The sequence below is a fragment of the Taeniopygia guttata genome, chromosome 36 (genome assembly GCF_048771995.1).
Source record: "Taeniopygia guttata chromosome 36, bTaeGut7.mat, whole genome shotgun sequence".
In the NCBI taxonomy this organism is placed as follows: domain Eukaryota; kingdom Metazoa; phylum Chordata; class Aves; order Passeriformes; family Estrildidae; genus Taeniopygia; species Taeniopygia guttata.
Window position 1 is genome coordinate 4,121,462 of NC_133061.1, and position 21,231 is coordinate 4,142,692.

The 21,231-nt window shown below is 51.4% G+C and overlaps 1 protein-coding gene across 1 annotated transcript in view; it reads left to right on the forward strand.

Annotated features, from left to right (window-relative positions):
- LOC140681477 (uncharacterized) overlaps positions 1 to 21,231 on the forward strand; it is a 472,703-nt gene that overhangs the window by 227,256 nt on the left and 224,216 nt on the right. The window contains 1 exon segment of the mRNA XM_072921312.1: positions 11,432 to 11,971. Within this exon segment, the coding sequence (XP_072777413.1) occupies positions 11,432 to 11,971 (540 nt within the window).

Here is a 21,231-nt window from a genome sequence, read left to right on the forward strand (position 1 = left end):
TGAACCTTCCAAGGACCTCAGCCCGTGGGCAAAGGCAGAGGGAGATGCGGCCGGGAAAATGAGGATAAAAAGGAGGCTGCGGACTACAACCATGGCAGAGAGCGCACGGCAAATGCCCCACGGCCTCTCCCCGTGCTCAGCAATAAAGTCACTTTTACAGGACTCCTCGCTCTCCTCCGGCCACAGAAACCTCCGGCGACGGGAATTTCCCCGCACGCTCCCGGCCGCAGGGCAGCCCCCTCTGTCCTACCCACAGCAGCCGGGCCGAGCCAGCGCTGCTCCGGCAGCGGCTCCTGCCCAGGCCCCGGCGGGAAGGAGACCGCGGGCAGCCGCTCCCGCCGCGCCCTCAGCCCGGGGCCAGCACGGGCCGGACACGGCACCACCGACCCGCCGCAGCCCCCTGCCGCCCCCTCCGCCCGCAGCCAGCCCCGAGCCCCCGCAGAACCCAGCGCGGCTCCCACCTGCGCCGGGGCCGCCTCCGAGCTCCGCCGACGCCGCCTCACCGCGCTCCGGCCGCTGCCGCCGCTCCCGGGCCCGCACAGACGCTCCCGGCGCCAATGGCGCCGCTGCCCGCCCACGGCCGCCCTCAGCCCGCCGCCGGGGCCGTGCTGCGTCCCGCTCCCACCAATCAGCGCGCCGCAACCGCGACTGACGGCACCAGCGGCCAATGGCAGCGAGCTGGGGGCGGGCTCTGCGCACGGCCCAGACTCGCCCCGCGCTCTCAGGGCCCCCCGCGCTGCGTGAGGGCAAAGCCGGAGATGAGCAACAGCCCCGGGACGGGCCGGGCCCGAGGCGGGATTGAGCTGCCCACACAAACAAACTTCTCCGCACCTCCCGCCACGGCTTTCCCGGCCTTGCGCCTTCCGTGCCTCCGGCTCTGCGGGAAGCCCGGGAGCCTCCCTTCTCCTGCCCCTCATTAGTGCATCGCTGCTTCGCTTTGATTTCCCCCAAAAAGGGAAACCTGCCCAAAGCCCTGTGGGTGAGCGGGGGAGGGGAGAGATTTCTGGCAGAAAACTCCAAAGACTCAGAGCAGGATGAGGAGAAGTCAGTGCAGAGCCTTAAATGCAGCTTTCCCCACGCCTCCCTGCTCCCAGCTGCACCTCCTCCCCCGGCAGGGCAGGAGACAGGGAATGGGGCCGTGCTCAGCTCATCCCCCGCGGCTTCTCCCTCTGCTCAGGGACAGGAGTCGTTCCCTGCTGCACCCTGCGCTCTCTCCCAGCCGAGACTTCTCCAGGAACTTCTCCGAGCCGAGTCCATCCCCTGGGCCACAGCCCCCTCCAAGTGCTGCAGCGTGGGTCACTGTGCCACGGGCTCGGTCCTGCCAGGCCAGGCTGCTCCAGCGGGGCCCCTCTGCCCACGGGGTCACAGCCTCCTCTCAGGCATCCCCGAGCTCCAGCCTGGCTCCTCCAGGGGCTGCAGGGGGATCTCTGCATCCCCATGGACCTGCAGGGGGATCTCTGCATCCCCACGGACCTGCGGGGGGATCTCTGTATCCCCACGGACCTGCGGGGGAATCTCTGCATCCCCACGGACCTGCAGGGGGATCTGTGCAGCCCCATTGTAATATAAATTATGGAATAATTCGTGATTATGTAAAATATACATGAAGTCAGTTGTGCTAGTAGAAAAAGATTCTTAAAGTTTTAAAAGACCTGAAGACCCAGCCGGGAAAGACTGGAAACCACAGATGACAGAGAAAGAAAGACCTAATTTACAATTGAAAACACGTGGCTCCCTGCAGAGATGGGCACTTTCCGGGGATACTCCACCAGACGCCCAAGGTGAAAAATGCACATATGTTAGTTTGAATAGTAGTGCTGTATTAACATTTTAATAGTACTGTAAATGTAGTTGTGTAGTTAAATTGAAGCTTTAGTAGTTAAAATAGAAACTATGTATCTGGGTTTTCTTTTAAGGAATGACATACTCGCTTTGACATAACCATCACAGAACACCCAAATCTTCCAAAGAAGAGGAATTTATGGTTTTCTTGTCAGAAGAATCTAATTTCTTCAGGCCTTGCTCAGACTCGAAGATGCCATGGGGATTAAAGGAAATAGTTGGCATATAACAGACAGAGTTTCTTGTTTTAAATAGAATGTATGCATAACCATGAAGGATATATGAATATGCAATAGTGTAGTTTTAAGGGTGATTCCTTTGTTCACAAGGTATGCTTGTTGTGGCTTAAGTGCCCCAGAGCATCTGGACATCCTTAAGTCTTTGCTTTTTATTGTCTTGTAATTGTCCTAACTCTAAATTTTTATTACCCTAATTGTATTACTATTTTAATAACCATGTTATTATTATTAAAAATTTAACAGCCATGTGATTGGCGTTTTTCACGGCATGCTGAGCAACACATTTGATTTGCTTTCTCTTTGCTCTGTTTTTTTTTTTACTCTGACATTCTGGATGATTCTTGGAGGTGAAAAAACATATTAGCATACAAGACCTCACCTTATTTGCTTTCCTGTCTTAAAACAGCATTGGTTGCAATAAGGTGTTATAAATCCTTTAGTTTTTTGAGCTGCCCTTATTGGAGGCTTTTTGGGAACCTCTTTGCTTTGGTTAGTTTTTATTGCTTATACTATTTTGTTTCTACCCAAGCCTCATGGTCTTTTTTTCAGTTTTTCTCACACACAGACTTTCCAGGTCGAAGGTATGAGATGCGATCATTTACACATAAGCTTTAAGATCTCAGGTTCTGAATTGGCTTGATTAGGAGGCTTCAATTTACACTTGGGGCATGGAACAGCAATACTAGCCCTTCTCACAAACTCTGCATTGTAATAGTACTCATACAAGGTGCCAGCCTCTTAATGCACCAAAAACTCCCAGGAATTGCCTGCAGGCTATTCCGTTTATCACTTTGGCATTTTTCCTTTATTTAACCCCTCTTTTACAAAATCTCAGTCTTTTCTAGTTCTCTTCTCGCACAATCTAATTAAAGCATTGTTTCTACTGACACTTATTTCGTTGCCCTGCAAAAGGCTGTGTCTGTTACAGGAAAAACTCATATATCCCACAAACACAGAACCCTGTCCTTATCTCAAATTCAAGGAGAGTCAGGGCTTAAGTTGTTGTGAGGGAGGAATTCTTGGAATTCCTTTGATTTGTTTTACTACAGTTAAACATAAATCATTATAGTGTACCTGTTCTGCATAAAATGCTACACTTGTTGCAAAAAATATCTTTAAATCTCTATAAATACAACTATATAATCTCGAGAATTAAAATACTATAATGTGGGGGACAATCACACAAACTTACTGGGAATTTCACTGGTGGTATCTCTTAAAGTGTCCCCTTTTCTCAACACAGCACAGCATAACAGCACACAGTAAAATTCCAGGAATCCAAGTCCGAACCATTGGGGCAGAGGAACCCCTCCAGTTCGTCTAGCCACTGTTCAAATGCACACAAATCACGGCCTTTAAACGCAGTGAACATCCTCAGCCCCGTTTCTCCGCTTGTTTCCCTTCCCCGCGGGCACTCAGGCCCAGGAGCGAGGCCGGGCCCTGCCGGCTCTGAGGGACTGCCCAGCAGTGCTGCTCTGGCACCCCAGGGCCCTCTCAGTCCGGCCCTTTATCGCACACCAGCGCTCCTTGGCTGTCTCCGCAGGTGGCAAGCGAGGCAGAGCGGAGCCCCTCCAGGGAAATTCCCCGGGTGTGCCAAGGAGGTCTGTTCTACCCCCTGCCCCTGCGAGGACAGAAAATCTCCTGCCTGGCTCGCCATGATGAAACACGGATGAAAATCAAACCCTACAATTTTAATAAAGATTTGTAGGAATGGGTATGCTTATTTATAGCGCTGTGGATGCATGTCCATTAAAGAGCAATAAGTCCTGACAAACGTCCACAGCGCTATAAATAAACATACCCATTCCCTACAAATCTTTATTAAAATTGTAGGGTTTAATTTTTCATCAGTGTTTCACTCCCCAGGAGCAGGAAAATCCCCATTCCCTGTTTCCTTGTGGCTGCAGCCTGGAACATCCACTCAGAATGATGAACTTTCTGACAGCCCTGCTGAATGACACCAGCACAAGGTTGGTGAAAAAGGGAGTAAAATGTGTTTTGATAGGAAATTACAAAATTATTTCTTTCTGTCGCATTACTTTTAGTCCATTGCAGTTCTGTTTTCACAGTGCCACCTTCTCAGCTGATTGTGTTTGTGTCCTCCTCTCTCTCCTGCCTCTCCTTGCCTGCTCTGTTTCTCTCTCAGTGTTTCCCTTGAGCCAGGGCAGCTCCCACCAAAGGCCCTGCCCTGATTTCATTCCCAATCCATGAGCTACAACAACCATGGGTGAAGTTATGAAGGCTGGCTTCCAGGAGGCCCTGAGGTGTCACAATGCTCCCTTGGTGACACCAGGCCCTGAAGGGTCAGAATGGTCTCCATGGTTCCATCAGGCCCCACAGAGTCATGATGGTCTCTGGGTCCATGAAGCCCCGTGGTGTCACCATGGCCCCTTGGTTCCATGGGCTCCAGTGGTGCCACAATGATCCCCTTGGTTCCATGAGGTGCCCACAGTGTCACAGGGATCTCCATGGGAAGGAAAGAGCCGAGCCCCAGTGTGGCAAGGGGCAGCCAGAGTTGATGGTACTGGCAGATTTCGGCTGGGAGCAACCCTTGGATATAGGGAATTTTGGAGGTGGAACCCCAATTTCAGCCATTTCTGTGTAGATAAAAAGGATGGTTCTTTTCCATAGGAAGGAAAGCACAGACCTTTTGTTCCAAAACAGAAGAGGAGAGAGGTGGCTCCTGAGAGGCTGAACCAACCAGACCTGTTTGTCCTGGCAGCTTTTATCATATGGAATTTGGGAGGAGGAATTTCAATTTTGACCATGGACCCCTTGAGAAGAAGGAAGGTTCGCTTCCATTGGAAGGAAGGCACAGAGCCCCAGTGTTTTGAGGCAGGTGAGAGGCAGCTCCCAAGAGGCCAAGGGCAGCCAGACCTGTCTGTCCTGGCAGCTTTCACTTGGGATCAATCATTGGATATACAGAATTTTGGAGGTGGAATCCCAGTTTTGGCCACGGGTGCCTGGTCAAGATGGAAGGTTTTTCCCTATAGAAATGAAAAACACAAAATCCAAGTGTTCTGGAAGAAGATGAGAGGTGGCCACCCTTAGGCCAAGCCAGCCAGGCCTGTCTCTCCTGATACTTTTCATCTAGGGGCTATCCTTGGACACAGGGCATTTTGGAGGTGGAATCTCAGTTTTGCTATGGGTGCCTGGACAGGAAGAGGAGTTCTTTTCATTAGGAATGAAAATCACAGAGCCCCAGTGTTTCAGAGGCAGATGAGTGCCAGCCTTCAGGAGGCAAGGGACAGCCAGACTTGTCAGTCCTGGCAGCTTCTGTCTGGGAGCTATCCTTGGATATAGGGAATTCTGGAGGCAGATCCTCAGTTTTGGCCATGGGTGCCTGGTGGAGATGGATGGTTTTTTTCTCATAAGAAAGAAAAGCACACGGTCCCAGTGTTTCAAAGGCAGATAAGAGGTGACCCTTGGGTGGTCAAGGAAGCCAGAGCTGTTCCTCCTGGTAGATTTCATGTGGAAACCATCCTTTTACATAAGGAAATTTGGAGAAGAAATCCCGGGTTTGGCCGTGGTTCCCTGGAGGAGAAGGACAGTTCTCTCCCATAGGAAGGAAAGCCCAGAGCCCCAGGGCTTCAGGAACAGATGAGAAGCAGCCCTCAACATGCCAAGGTGGTCAGGTGGTCCCCAGGAGGCCCAACCAGCCAGACCTGTTCCATGTTCCCTTGGTTCCATGGACCCCACAGTGTCACAAGGGTCTCCTTGGTTCCATCAGGCCCTGGAGTGTGACAATGTTCCCTTTGCTTCTGCAGTGTCACAATGGCCCCGTGCTTCCTTGAGCCCTTGCAATGTCACAATGGCTTCGTGGTTCCACAAAGCCCTGATGTGTCACAATGGCCCCTGGGCTCCGTGTGCCCTCGCTGTGTCACAGCGGCTCCTCTGTGACACTGTGGGCTGCACAAGGTCACCATGGACCCTTGGTTCTTTGGGGTCTCTGAGTTTCACATTGGTCTCCTTGATTCCATGAGGCAGCACAGTGTCACACCGGCCCCTTGGTTCCATGAGGATCTGCAGGGTCACACAGGTTTGTGACATTTATCCTTGCTGCCCCTCACATCCCCCTGCCCCACAAACAGCCCCGAGCCACCCGTGAGGGACAGGCCCTGCTGTGCCAGGCTGGGCTCAGGGCTTGGCCTTTCTGCTTCCCCCAGCCAGCCCAGGCCTTGCTCAGCATTGCAGTTCCCTGCTCTGAGCCTTGGGCTCCCTGCAATCCTGGCCTCAAGGATCTGCTCTCACCAGTCCCTGGGGAGCCTTTGGCAGTCCCTGCCCTCACTGGGGCCCAGTGATGCTCCAAGGGACTTGGAGTTTTGCTCCTGACTCCTTGAGCAGCTTCTTCAGCCTTCTCTCAGTGCCTGAGGGTTCTGGACTTCACCCCAAATCCTCCATGGGGATCATTAAAGAAAAGGAAGCCCTTAGGGGCGCTTTGTCTTCATTCAATTGTCTGCAAGTCTCCAGGGCTTGTGCAGCTGATTGGAGTCAGTTTGGAGTTCTTGTAAGGAGGAAGATTTCCAAGTGCACCTCATGACATTTTTTCTTTAGTCAAGTGAGTATTCTCTTATTTTCCAGTTCAGAGAAGAGCTGATAGAAGCATTCCCCAGGTGATCTTGACACTGAAGTTCTCCTTAGGAGGTCTGGGCATGTAGAAGAATGAGTCCCCTGAGGGCTGAGCCTGTTTGGACAAGCTGCTCCTCACCCCCAGCCTCACCATGTCTGACATCACCCACCTGGCACTGACATCCCTGTGTCCTGCAGCAGAACCTTGTCCCTGAGCTCTGCAGCTCCATGTCCCAGCCCATTGCACCGTGTCCCACCTGCTCTCCTCAGGGCTCTGCCTGCACACAGGCCCAGGAGAAGTTTTCCTCTTGGGAAGGAGAGAATGGAAAAGCCTGAGCAGGTTTCCTGAATAACAAACCCCACTCAGGAGCCACCTGCTCAGTACAGGCTGCCTGGAATGGTGTCATCTTTCTACAAGGGACAGTGTGACCAGAAATGATCTCTGGAAGCAGAATTCTCTGCGTCTCCCAGTTGAATTCTCTGTCCCACTCCTTTCCCTGGATCTCTGTTTCAGATGGAAGCTGCTGGTGCCATCCTCACCTTTAACCTCCCTCTGGAATGCAAACAGGTGTTCCCAGGTGTGTTAAGCAGGATTTGACCAATGTTTCCATAAATCTTTTGTGTCCCCCATGGAACGAAGGGGCCATTTTGGCACTGAGGGGGTGACATGGAAGCAAGGAGACAATTGTGACCCTGGGGTCCCATGGAACCAAGGGGCCATGGTGACACAGCAGGGCCACGTGGATCCAGTGGTCCATTGTGACACTGTGGATCCAAGGAGACCATGGAGACACCCCCAGAACCTCATGGAACCAAGGAGTCCATGGTGACCCAGCGGGGCTGCATGGAGCCAATGGTCCATGGTGACACTGCCCATCCAAGGAGGCCATTTGGACACTGCAGAAGCTCATGGAGCGAGGTGGCCATTGTGACACTGAAGAACTTCATGACACCAAATATCCATGGGGACAAAGCAGGGCATCATGGAACCCAGGAACCGCTGTTGGCAGTGCGGAAACTCCTGGAACCAGGGGCTGTTGTGGCACTGCAGCACCAACACAGCTGCTGCACCTTGTCCCCTGCCCTGCACAGCTCCTTGGGAGGCACGGCAGGAGCAGCACCCTGGGAGCCTCAGGAATGCCCCTCTGGGATCCATGGCACACACTCCCAGGGGCTGGAATTCCAGTTCCCAGCCAGGAAAATATGTTCCTGCCCATGAAGGCAAAGCTGTTATGGAAGAGTCAAAAGCCAAGTGGAGCAAGATCTTACAGTGACATTTCACTGCCAGCCTTCATAACTTCACCCATGGTTGTTGCAGCTCATGGAGTGGGAATTAAATCAGGTCAGGGTCTTTGGTGGGAGCTGCCCTGGGTCAAGGGAGACACAGAGAGAGAAACAGAGCAGGCAAAGAGAGGCAGGAGAGAAAGGAGGTGTTTTGTGTTGGAATGACACATGTCTGCTAAGGAAGGCAGGAGCCTCTCCTGAAATGGAAAAATGTAGACTCTTTCTTTCTGAATTGTTATAAATTTGAAATTAAGGGGGGCTCTCAGGTAAAATTTGGAGCAGGAATAACTGTTTTTTATTAGGGAAGAAAGTAAAATTATGAACAATGCAGTGAACCAAAAAACCACTGACAGAGTCAGAATACAACCTGACACTCTGTTGGACAGGGTGTTGGCCACAGTCCAACTGGAATGGTGGTTGCAGTCCTCTTGAGTGTCAGGTGTGATTCTGTTGGAGAAGCGATCCTGTAGAAAAGGGTGTCTTCTTCTGAAGAGGAAGAGGCAGCTGTTCCTCTGAAAAATCCAGCCCAGAAAAAACTGTGTTGGTGAGCCAGAATCTCAAATCTAGATGCAGGTAGGAATGCTTGGCTCCTCCCTCTGGGCAGAGCATCTCACAATGGGATGTTACAGTTCTTATCAGTCATGCAGTGACATTCAATAGCCCATTGTCAGCAGATGTCTGCCCTGAGTGGGGACTGATTGTGGAAGAGATAAGGAAAAACTGCCCACTTAACACAGGACAACTGCCATACAGATGGCAAATAGAGCAAACACATCTTGCTTTTCAGTCTGGGACAGGAGGTCACAAACAAAATCAGCTGAGAAGGCGGCACTCTGAAAAGCAAACGAGAACTGACAGAAAATGAATGGAACAGAAATCAATAATTCTGATAGTTTTATTTATTATCAAAATAAATCACACCCACACAGCCCCATACAATCCTGATCCCAAAACCTCAAATTTGGATCTTCTCTCAATCTCCTTCCAACCCCATCTAAACCTGCAGGCAGAGGAATTGAGTAACTTTGACATGGGACTGAGGTGGGAAACAGCCACTTTGAGGTGGGATTGAGCAATTTTGGGGTAAGATTGAGGTGTTTCCATTGGCATTGAGTAATTTTGAGGTGACAGAGCAATCCACCTTGGCATTTGGAGTGCAAAGATATGGAGAATACTCCCATATATCCCCCAAGAACACATAAATCCTGCAGAATATGTTCCCAAACCATAAATCCCACCTCAAATACCTCTTAAATGGTGGGACTTTTTGACATCCCTCGTCAATACTCTTTTTTGTCATTTTTCAGGTGTTTTTAAGTGATAAAGACAAATCAGAAGAAAATTAGGGTCAAACCAAAACCAGAGACCCCTTGAGCATCCCCTGGGCACTGGACAAAACAAACTCAGCAGAAATCAAACTTAACCCTCCATAAAATGCCTTGAGGAAGACTTGCTCTTCCCACAAGTCTCTTGTGATGGAAACACAAACAAATCCCAAACATGAATAAACTGAAAATAGAAGCAATTCTGTGGCAAATCCAAGTTTCATCAGTTCCTGCACAGCTTCAGCTCAGCTGCTGACAGGTTCCGATAAAAGGAAAGTGGAAATTTGGCCCAGTACAGATTAATAAAGGGAAGGGAAAGCTCTGTGTAGCTGTCACAAAGGTGACAGGGACAAAGAAAATAATGATTCTTATATTTGGCAAAGTCCCCAGAGCTGTGAATTCGGGAGTTACTTGGGAATTTATCTACTTGAACTGGGCTTCTTGTAGGAATTTACTGGCCTTGAGTTCCTCACATTGGGGTGAATGATCCTTGTCAGTCTTGCTAGTATAATTTGTTCCCTTTTCTCCAGTTATTTAAAAAAAATTTTCAAGGATGGACAAGAAAATACTTTCTTTACCCTGGCCACCCACAACAGTCATTTTCCTCATAAGTTCTCCCAAAAGTCACTCAGAGGAAGCTGCATCCAAGTTTCCAAGAGTTCCTCCAGAAAGAGGCAGAACGTCCTCAGAGGAGGGACCCATGCTGTTGTCAAAGGCACTTAGGGTCAGACAGCAGTGCCCTGAACTCACTGTGCCAAAATAATGTCGCAATCTGGTTAATAAAATTTTTAGAGAGATGCCTCTGCCTCAATGAAGGTGCTAAAGAGACAAAATCCAAAGTGGATTTTATTGAACAGTAAATGTGAGGTAGAGAGAGAGATTGAAAGAAAGAGAAAAGGGGAGAGAGCAAGGGAGTGACGGGGAAAGAGATCTCCCCCTGGGGCAGGGCAAGTGTGACATTGTCCCCTGTGTGTGTGGCCTTCCCAGGGTGGGGGTTTTACACCTGAGCCAGTTTGGGTAAGGGGGGTGGTGTTCACCCCCCACCCCGAGCAGGGATTGCCTCACTGTTTCAGGTTACAATGTCAGATGTAACCAAAAGTGTTTTCAGTCACCATCTCCATAAACTGTTATCAACAGGTGGGGCAGTGTTCTTTATCTCTTCCATGGCTCAGCCCTGATAATGCCCTCCAGGGGCCATTTTCTGTTAATGGGCCATTGAGTGTCACTGCAGGGCTGATAAAATTACATCATCCCATTGTGGGATGCTCCGCCCAGGGGGAGGAACCAAGCATTCCTACCTGGATATAATCTCACCTTTGCAACACCACGACCACCTTGCCTACTGCATTCCCAGAGGACAAGAGCTCCATAACCACCACTGGACCTTCAGAGGAAGACCAGACCCTTCTACAGGATCACTGCTTTGACAGAATCACGTTCATCACTCCAGACGGACTGCAGCCACCATCAGACTGCTACCACCACCCTGAGCAACGGGGTGTGAGGGTATATCCTGACTCTGTCAGATTAAGCCAGTGTTTCTGTATCATTGCCTTGATCTTAATTTTCTTACTCAATTGTCATTCTGGCTTAGACTCTCCCCCTGGTTTGCCTTCCAACCAGTACAAAACTCAATGTGCTCATCCCTTGTTTTCCTCCCAAAACAGAATTTCCCATACCCAAATCTTCACGAAATGGAGGAGGAGGCTGTGAGGAAGAGGAAGGCGCCCTTGGACCCCCAGGCAGGTGAGGAGGAAGTCAGTGCCCCTTTCCCCCTCTCTCCTGCTCCATCTCCCGGCCCAGCCTGGCCCCTGGCTGCAGGACAGCCCCGCTGCCGACCCTCTGCTGACGGGGATGCACTGGGGGGATCTCCTTACCCTTCCTTGTGGCACGGAGGCAAATCCCATCCTCTCCTTGTCCTTCCTACCCCAGAGCAGGAGCTGATGATGGAGACGAGGAAGGACAAATCTCTGCAGCACAACCTCATGGAAGAGGCCGATTTGAGCAACTCCACAGCGCAAGAATCCAACGGGGAGGAAAAGCCCTGGAGATCCCACAGGAGGAGGGGCTGCAAACCCAGCCCAGGGTGCTCTGAGGAGGAAAGGCCCACTCTGGGTCAGGAAGGTGGGCAGAGCTTCAGCCAGAGCTCAGACCTGGTGGTCCCTGAGAAGCTTCACGATGGGGAGAAGCCCCACAAGTGCTTGGAGTGTGGGAAGAGCTTCAGGCAGAGCAACAATCTGAAACGACATCAGATGATCCACACTGGGGAATGGCCCTACGAGTGTGGGGAGTGTGGGAAGGGCTTCAGCTGCAGCTTCGACCTCATCATCCACCAGAGGTTCCCCACTGGGGAGAGGCCCTACGAGTGTCCTGAGTGTCAGAAGAGGTTTCACACCAGCTCCCATCTCCTTGAACATCAGCGGATTCACACGGATGAGAGGCCCTTCCGCTGCCCTGACTTCGGGAAGGGCTTCAAGCACAACTCCACCCTTGTCACCCACCAGCGCATCCACACTGGGGAGAGGCCCTACATGTGCCCCACATGTGGGAAGAGGTTTCAGAGCAGCTCAAGTCTCCTCCTGCATGAGCGGGTCCACACCGAGGAGAGGCTCTTCCTCTGCTCTGACTGTGGGAAGGGCTTCAAGCAAAACTCCCACCTCATCAGGCACCGGCGCATCCACACTGGGGAGAGGCCCTACGAGTGTCCCCAGTGTGGGAAGAGCTTCACCCAGAGCTCTGACTTGACCAGACACCAACAGAGCCACTGGTGAGGGAAGCCCTGTGAGTGCCCCAACTGCAGGAGGAGCTTCGTGCACCGCTCCAGCTTCACCCCCCATTGAAGAACCCACATTGGGAAGAGCCCTGGTGATCCCTGTTCCCTGTGATCCATGCTGGGAAGATACCTGTACCTTCTCCTGCCCCTGCCAATGACCTTATGTGGGATTGAAGAACATGAGGGTCTGGCCATGGCCCTGTCACTACATTCACTCCCACCTCAGGTCATTGCCAGGGGCAGGAAAGGGACTCTCTCTCTCTCTCTCTCTGAGAAGGGTGTCCTTTCCAGGCAGGAGGAGACATGTGGCCAGGAAGGTAGAATTGATGGTGATGTAATTTCCCCTGTAAATAGTTTTTCTTATCCCTTCTGTTGTCAATATTTTTTCTGTTCCAGTTTGTTCCTTACCTCGTTGCTGTTCCCAGTAAATTGTTCTTATCCCAGCCTGGGATCTTTCCATTGTTTTCCTTCAGTGGAAGGTGGGAGGGCAACGAGAGCCAGCAGGGTTTTAGCGGGAGCAGGAAATTGGGGAATTCCATTCCTGAATCCCGGCCTGTGCAAACCGAGCATCCCAGCTGGTGCCAGCCCTGGTGACCATGGCAGCAGCCTTGGGAGCGGGTCCCTATCTGGGGCTGAGGGAACCTCTTCACTCTGGTGCCCAGGGACAGGAGTGGAGGGAGCGGCTGCAGCTGAGTCGGGGCAGGCTTAGGTTGGATTTCAGGGAAAGGTTTTTGCCCAGAGGCTGCTGGGGCACTGCCCAGGCTCCCCAGGGAAGGGTCACAGCTCCAGGGCTCTCTGAGCTCCAGCAGCGTTTGGACAGCGCTGCCAGGCCCAGGCTGGCAGTGTTGGGGTGTCCTGTGCAGGGCCAGCAGCTGGACTCGAGGATCCTGATGGGTCCCTCCCAGCTCAGCTACTTCTGTGGTTGTGGGATCCCATGACCCTGGGGATGGGATTGCCAATGGTTGCCACGGAAACGGGCTCTGGCTGATGGCCTGAGCTGGTGTCCATGGCAACCACCCCTGGCATGGGGTCTCCATGGAGCTGCCCAGGGACTGACCATAGCAACAGGGGCTGGGGAAGGTTGCCATGGGAACTGACAATAGAAACAGGGGGCTGGTGATGGTTGCCATGGAAACTGACCATAGCAACAGGGGGCTGGTGCTGGTTGCCATGGAAACTGACCATAGCAACAGGGGCTGGTGATGGTTGCCATGGAAACTGACTATAGCAATGGGTCCTGATGAGGTTTGCTGTGGTAATCCAGGGCATCTCTCTGGCTGCCCTGGAAGGTCTGGGACCCTGGCAGGGGTCAGGAACCCCCCTGTACAGAGCCCCCAGAGACACTGTCTGTGATCTCTGTCCATGGAAAAGAGTTTTCAATCTTACAGGATGAATTACACACTCTGAGTGTTTGACATGAGTAATAATTAGTGTGACACGGGTGCAAAAGTAGAATTTTAGGATTCTAGATAAGGGGTTCAAAGGAGGCAAGATAGAGGAAATCGTGTGTGTCCTGTCCTTTTTCGTCTTCTTCATGCCTTCCATGTTTCACTGCAGTGTTGGCATTTTTCTGTTGGTTTAGACTGGGGACACACTGTTCAACACAGGTCGTAGGTATTGGCACATTATTGTAAATATAGCACAGGTAGTTTCTGGTATATAATGTTTGTAACTTCCCACTGAGGGGCAGAGCCCTGCACGCTGCCCCGCAAGAAAGGCCTACTGCAGGTCAGACAGAACATGTTATAGATAAACAAGAATAAACAACCTTGAAAACCAGCACAGATGAATTATGGCTTCTTCTTTGGCAGTGGGGCTCAAAGACAGCAAATTTCTGCAAATTTGGGATCATTTAAATACCACAGATTCTGACATAAATGGCATCCCTGGGTGGGCTCAAACCACCAACCTTTCAGTTAAGAGCCGACAGTTTGCATATTAAGGTTCAGATATTTTGACAGGCCCTCAGAGGGGTTTCATGGGGACTTTCTAAGTGTCCCCAGGCTGCCAAAGAGCCGGGATGTCACAGGCACTCACAGGGGCTCCTGTCATGGGCAGACTGGGAGCTTTAGCCAAAGTTTATTAGAGAAGCTCCTGTCAGGTCAGGAGGCACAGAAAGGACCCCCAATAGCCCTTATAGATCCCCAAATACCTCCAAGGACCACCAGCCTTTCTAAGCCTCTTTTTGTGAGAGGAGCCTTGGAGCAGCAGGTTCCAATCCCTACCCCTGACATTTCAAGAGCTCGTATGTAAACAATTATAAAGGTGGAATTAAAACTTTATACAATTCTCCCTTAGCATTAGGAATTGTAAACCAGTGTTGGGGGTTGGGTTTTTCCTTTCTGTTTGTTCCTTATCATTGGCTGATGTTTATCAGCTGATCCCTTATTTTGGGAGGAGCTGCTGCTCTTGGAGATGGGAGTTTCCACTGCTGCTGCCACAGCCTGGGCCAGAGCTGTTTCTTCTGTCCTGGGGTGAGCCTCTGCTCGTGAGAACAGCCACTAAACTGGGACCTTATTTACACCTGCCCCACTAAAAGAGAGACCTATCCCTGTCTGCTCTGGTGTCCAGGATCCTGAGCTGGGCTCTCTCTGCCCTGCTTGGAGCCCCTCACCCCCTGCCTGCCGAAACATCCTGCCAGCCCAGCTGACTGCTTTTTGCCAGTGCTGCTGGGGCACCGAGCTGACTGCTTTCTGAGAGTCCTGCTGGGGCACCGGAGCCGGCTGCCCCGGGGTTTGTGAAGCAAAGCCTCTCTCCAGCCCTTCCCCCTTCGGACAAAGCCGCCATGGCCCCGCGCTGCCGAGCCCGGCCGGAGCGCCCCCTGCAGCCGCGTGGGGGTCAGCGCACCTGCCCTGCCCCGGGAGCCACAGCGCCCCTGCTGGCTGTGCCCGGAACTGCACCGCAGGGAAAGCGCCACGGCCCAAAGGCCGGGACTGGGCTCTGCTCTGTTTGCTGTTCGTGCCGCAGCTGCTGCTGCTTGTTTGCTTTGTTATACACACTAGGAAAGAGCTGACATTCCTATTCCCATATCTTTGCCTGCCTGAGAGCCCCTTGATTTCATGATTCTAATAATTTGGAGGGAGGGGGTTTACATTCTCCATTCCACAGGAGGCTTTTTGCTGCCTTCCCTAGCAGACACCTGTCTTGTAAACCAAGACCAGTTTTGGCACCCGATGTGTAGCCTGAGGGCATTGAGAGAAACAGGGTGAAACAAGAATAACAATTCTTGAGTAACATAATTTTTTTTGTTGCACTGGATATAGAAACCTTGTTAGGTGTTACTATGTGGTCTAGCTTACCCTGGTTTGGGTGGCACATGGTTGTGGCTACATTTTTCCCATCCTATAACTATGGCAAATCTGGCTGATAATCAATTTGTTTGATGGGTTAATATGGTGAGGAATTTATGGATTTTTAATTTCCTCTGGACGGTGGGCACATGGATTTGAGACTACCACACACTAACTGTATGTGTTTGGAATTACTTTAATAATGGTACCCACTGTGAGGAAATGACACCAGGGGAAGTTTGCTCCCAACTCCTCAGCCAGCTCTTTGGGTCTACAGTGGTTGGTGTTCCTGCTATGCCTGTTAAGCCTATTCTGTTCAGCATTCAGAGGTAAGGGAAGATTGACTTAGATAACTATCGTAGCAGGGCGTCCCCAGCCTGTAATAATTAGCACTGACTCCATGATTCCAGAAGGCTGATCAATCACTTTATTACATTATCCTATACTATACTGCTAAGAAACACTCATTGCTCTTGCAGACAGTCCAATACAGACAGACCAGACTGGTGAATTGAAATCCAAACACCATCACCATTGGCCAATTTAGAAATCACCCTTTGATAAACAAATCTCCATAATACATTCCACATGTGCACAACAACAGTTGCAGCAGGTGAAGATAAGAATTGTTTCTCGTTCTTTTCTCTGAGCTTTCTCACAGCTTCTCACAGCTTCCCAGGAAAATCCTGGGAGATCTCTCTCTCTGCTCAGAGGATATGTGATTACCACAGGTGAATTGTGACAATGCAGGTCCAAGGACACCAGGGTGACACTACGGAACCTCATGGAACCAAGGGGCCATTGTGACACTGTGCTGCCTCATGGAATCAAGGAGACCATTGTGAACTCAGAGACCCCAAGGAACCAAGGGTCCATGGTGACCTTGTGCAGCCGCAGTGTCACAGAGGAGCCGCTGTGACACAGCGAGGGCACACGGAGCCCAGGGGCCATTGTGACACATCAGGGCTCTGTGGAACCACGAAGCCATTGTGACATTGCAAGGCCTCATGGAAGCACGGGGCCATTGTGGCACTGCAGAAGCAAGGGGAACATTGTGACACTCCAGGGCCTGATGGAACCAAGGAGACCATTGTGACACTGTGGGGTCCATGGAACCAAGGGAACATGGAACAGGTCTGGCTGGCTGGGCCTCCTGGGGACCACCTGACAGGTCCGGGTGACCTTGGCATGTCAAGGGCTGCTGCTCATCTGCCCCTGAAGCCCTGGGGCTCTGGGCTTTCCTTCCTGTGGGAGAGAACTGTCCTTCTCCTCCAAGGTTCCATGGCCAAAACTGGGATTCCTCCTCCAAAACTCCAAACATCCAAGGAATGCTCCCAAGTGAAAGCTGCCAGGACAGACAGGTCTGGCTGCCCTTGGCCTCTTGAGAGATGCATCTCATCTGCTTTTGAAACACTGGGGCTTGGTGATTTCCTTCCAATGTAAATAGTTTTCCTTCTCAAGGTGACCGTGGTCAAAATTGAGATTCCTCCTCCCAAATTCCATGTATCCAAAAATTCCTCCATTACAAAACATGCCAGGAAGAACAGGTCTGGTTGGCTGAGCCTTCCAGGAGCCACCTCTTTCTTCTTCTGCCTTTGAAACACTTGGTCTCTGTGCTTTCCTTCCTATGGAAAAGAACTGTCCTTCTTATCTACACAGAAATGGCCAAAATTGGGGTTCCACCTCCCAAATTCCCTATATCCAAAGGTTGCTTTCAGACAAAAGCTACCAGGGCAAAGAGGTCTGGCTGGCCTAGACCTCTGATGGCAGCCTTTCATCTGCCCCTCAAACACCGGTGTTCTGTGCTTTCCTTCCTTTGGAAAAAAAAACATCATTTAACTCCGGGTGTCCATGTCTGAAAGTGGGATTCCTCTAAAATTCCCTATATCCAACGGTTGCTCCAAGACAAAATCTGCCAGTACCATCAAGCCTGGCTGGCCTTGGCCTCTGGTGGCTGCCCCTGCCACACTGGGGCTCAGTTCTTTCCTTCCCATGGAGATCACTGTGACACTGTGGGCACCTCATGGAACCAAGGGGATCATTGTGGCACCACTGGAGCCCATGGAACCAAGGGGCCATGGTGACACCACGGGGCTTCAGGGACCCAGAGACCATTATGACTCTGTTGGGCCTGATGGAACCATGGAGACCATTCCGACCCTTCAGGGCCTGGTGTCACCAAGGGGGCATTGTGACACCTCAGGGCCTCCTGGAAGCAAGGGACCACTGGGACACTGTGGGGCCCCATGGAAGCGAGGGAACATGGAATAGGTCTGACTGGCTTGGCCTGCCAGGGACCACCTGACAGGTCTGGCTGATCTTGGGATGTCATGGGCTGCCTCTCATCAGCTCATGGAGCAATGGGGCTCCGTGCTCTCCTTTGTATGGAAAAGAACCGTCTGTCTTTTCTGATGCCCCTTGCCAAAACTGACACTCTGCCCAAAAAATTTCCTATATTCAAGGGTATCTCTAAGAACAGAATCTGGCAGCTCTGGCTGGCCTTGTCCTCTGGTGGTCACCTCTCATTTGCCCCTAAAACAGTGGGGCTCTGTTCCTTCATTCCTATGGAAAAGAACTGGTCTTCATGTCCAGGAACCATGGCCAAAATTAGAATTGGCCACTGAGCCTGGCCAGGCTCACGGAACCATCTGCAGCCCCCAGCAGATATTGACTCTGCCAGTGCTGCCATCCTCCCTCCAGTGAGAGAAAAGGACACAGGGCAGGCACACAGAGGAGCAACATGAAGACACCGAGATCAGTGAAGAGGAAGTTGAGTCCCAGATGGGAGGGATGAGGAGATGCCTTGATCTTGGGGCTGAAATCCTCTGGTAAAGCTATGGAGAAGGATTTCATTGATACATCAGACTCTCTTTTTCCCTATAAGGCATTGAAAAGTATGGGGAGATGACTTGTTTCAGCAAAGGCCTCCATGCTAAAGTGAGCAAATGTTGAAGTAGCTGAGATACCATGAGAAGTTTGAACAGAGAAAGAGAGCAGAGTGATGAGACCCTGTGCCCTCAGGGAGAGAAGAAGACCTCTGTTCCCAGAGATTATTTCAGAAGCAGTTGAAGAGAACCTCTGGTCTTGAACAGCTCATCTTTAAACTAATACCCCAGAAGTTGACATGGCCCATGACACACAGCTGTGGGAAAAGCTGTGAAAAAATGGCAGGGATTTCACTATTACACTTTTTCCGAGTGGCTGCTATTCATGGAACTTGAGAACCACAAGAGAACTGTTTCCTTATGGAGAAGTCTCCATAGCAAGAAAAAGAGACTCCTCACCCTAAGTGAAGTGAAGAAGGACTATTCTAGAGGTGGTAGACTGGCTGAAAATTTTAGGGTTTGTCTCCTTACATTGTCAATAAGGAAGAAAAAGTTGTGGCGAGAAGAAGAGTGTTCTGAAAGTTTTGTGCTCATTCTTATTACCCTTTCTTTTAGTTACTACTAATAAACTTTTCTTTATGCTCTTTTAAAGTTTTGATCCCACTTTCCCTTTCTCCTTATGTTACCTCACAGCAGGAAATGAGTAAGTATATTCTAGTGAGTGCACTGGTAATTAGACAGCACTGAACCCACCACACTAATTGATGCATTGCCCAAGAAATCTCAAAACTGATGAACCAAAACCACTACAGAAACTTCCTGATGAACTGCACGAGAGCAGAGGGAAATCAAGGCAGAGTCATGGTTTGTCAGAACTTGTTGATCCTATTGAGCCCCGTGGTGCATTTGGAACTGAGCCCTGGAACCTCAGGGCCTGAGAGGAGATTGCACAAACCTTTCCAGGAGTCAGAGACAGAGGAAAAACCCAAAGTGTCTCAAAGCATTTATGGGACCCACTGAGGTCCATCCCCAACACAGGCTCCTCATAGACTCCTTGGAGGAGAGAACTGGAGACTTAAAATGGCACAAAAACCTCTCAGTGTGGAAAGGAAAATCCAAAGTACCTGAAAAAATTTAGTATCTCAGAGTATTAATGAGCTCCACTGAGTGTCAGTACAAAGCTCTCAAGGGATTCGTTAAAGCAGATAATTGGGGCCATGATTGCACAAACCTCTCACAGAGTCTGTATCAAAAGGGAAACACCAAGTACCTTAAAAGAAATTAAGTTCTGGGAGCATGAAGGAGCCCCCAGGGCCATTCCTGACCAAGGCTCCCCAGGGACGCCTTCCAGCAGATCCTTGAGGCCACTGGGATGTGGGCTAGGGGGGGATGCTGAGGGCAGGACCAGGGGGTGACAGTGCCCAGCCTGGCTGGGGCTGTGCCGGGAGGCCCCAGGGCCTCAGGACAAGGTGTCTCCTCACAGCCCTTGGTGGCACAGACCCTGCTGTGCCCCAGGGCACCAAGACTTGGCTTCTCTTTGTCCCCACCTCTCATCAGTGCCTCCAGTTCTCTGCTCTGCCTGGGGCCTGGGGACACTTTCTCAGTCATGTCCCTCAGTGGGACCCATTAAAAGTCCAAGAAACTTTGGAGTTGGATTCTGACTTGGAGTTCTGGAGAGGTTTCTTCAGCTCCCTCCCAGGGCCTGATGTTCAGGGCCTGAGCACAAAGCCCCAGAGGGTCATTAAAGTCCTTGTGCTGTGTCTGTGCTGCTGAGCTGGGCCGGGCTCCTGGCACAGAGGGTGATCCTGGTAACCAAGCAGAGCTTCAAAAGCACATTTCTCTTGCTGAGCAGCTCTTCTCCCAGCCCAGCAGGGCTGGGGCACTGCCTGCAGCCAGCCCGGGCACAGCACAGAGGCACAGAGAGCTTCAATCAGTCAGGGCTGGGAAGGGCTGAGAAGTGCCTGGGGCAGAATCACTGCCAGCCCTTGGCACAGGAACCTCTGGCTGCAGGACAATGCAGCTGCAGCTCCTGGAGAGATCTCCTAAAGCTGGAACATCCCAATACCCACAGACCCTGTGAGTACAACTCTGAGTATTTCTGGTGCAGGGGAGTTGAAATGCTCATGAAGCTCTGACATGCTGAGGGATTTTGATCAGTCATAGAATATTCCCAAGACTAGGATTTTTCTAAGAATTTGTATTCAGTTTCCTACTATTGGAGAATGGCAGGGAGGGGGGATAAATATTAAAGGTTGATTATGAATTTTGACAAGTGCATGAGATATCCAAACTGTTATTTTAGTGATCAATAGGTTCACAGGATATCCCTAATGTGCTTTCAGCCACTCTGCCCATGGACAGCAGCAGCATCACCTTTGCTGGAGCCATCAGGCTCAGTCTGAGCTGTCCTTTTTCCAAGCTGCAAACAGAACCTGCCCCAGCCAGTGCCCTGCAAACAGGCAGGGTTCTGTCAGGCCAAGGACAGTGCACAGAGATTGGGGTCTGGGAGTGCTGGCAGGGAGGGATCAGGCACAGGGAAACACCTGCAGGAGGAAAATCTCCAGGAAACAGAGAGAAGATCAGGGAAGGAGAGAAAACAAAGCCCAGAAATGCTGAGGCAGGGAGAGTTTAGAGATGGCCAGAGGATCCCCTCCAGTGCAGCCCCTCCCTCTGCACAAGCCCCCCTCCCTCCTGTCCCCCAGCCAAGCCTCTGCCCTCAGGGCTGGGGCTCCAAGGCGTGCAGCCCCTCCTGTGCAGGCAGAGCTGCAGCAGAGCCGTGGGGCAGCTCTGCAGCCCCGGGCCCAGTTCCCTCTGCAGAGCACAGGGCTGGGAGCAGCTGCCCGGCACTGGGGGCTCTGGCAGGGGGCACAGCTGGCTCAGGGTGACACAGCTGTCCCCAGTGCCCGGCTCTGGGCAATGCTGGCAGTGCAGCCAGGGAAGGAGCTGCATCTCCCTTCATCCAGTGCCATCAGAAGGACACTTGGAAGTCTCCCTGAGATTTCAGTCCAAGCTGATATCTTCAATTCACGGAGCAAACCTGTCCTAGAGCACATCTGAGTTATAAGATTGATGGGGAAAGGCAGA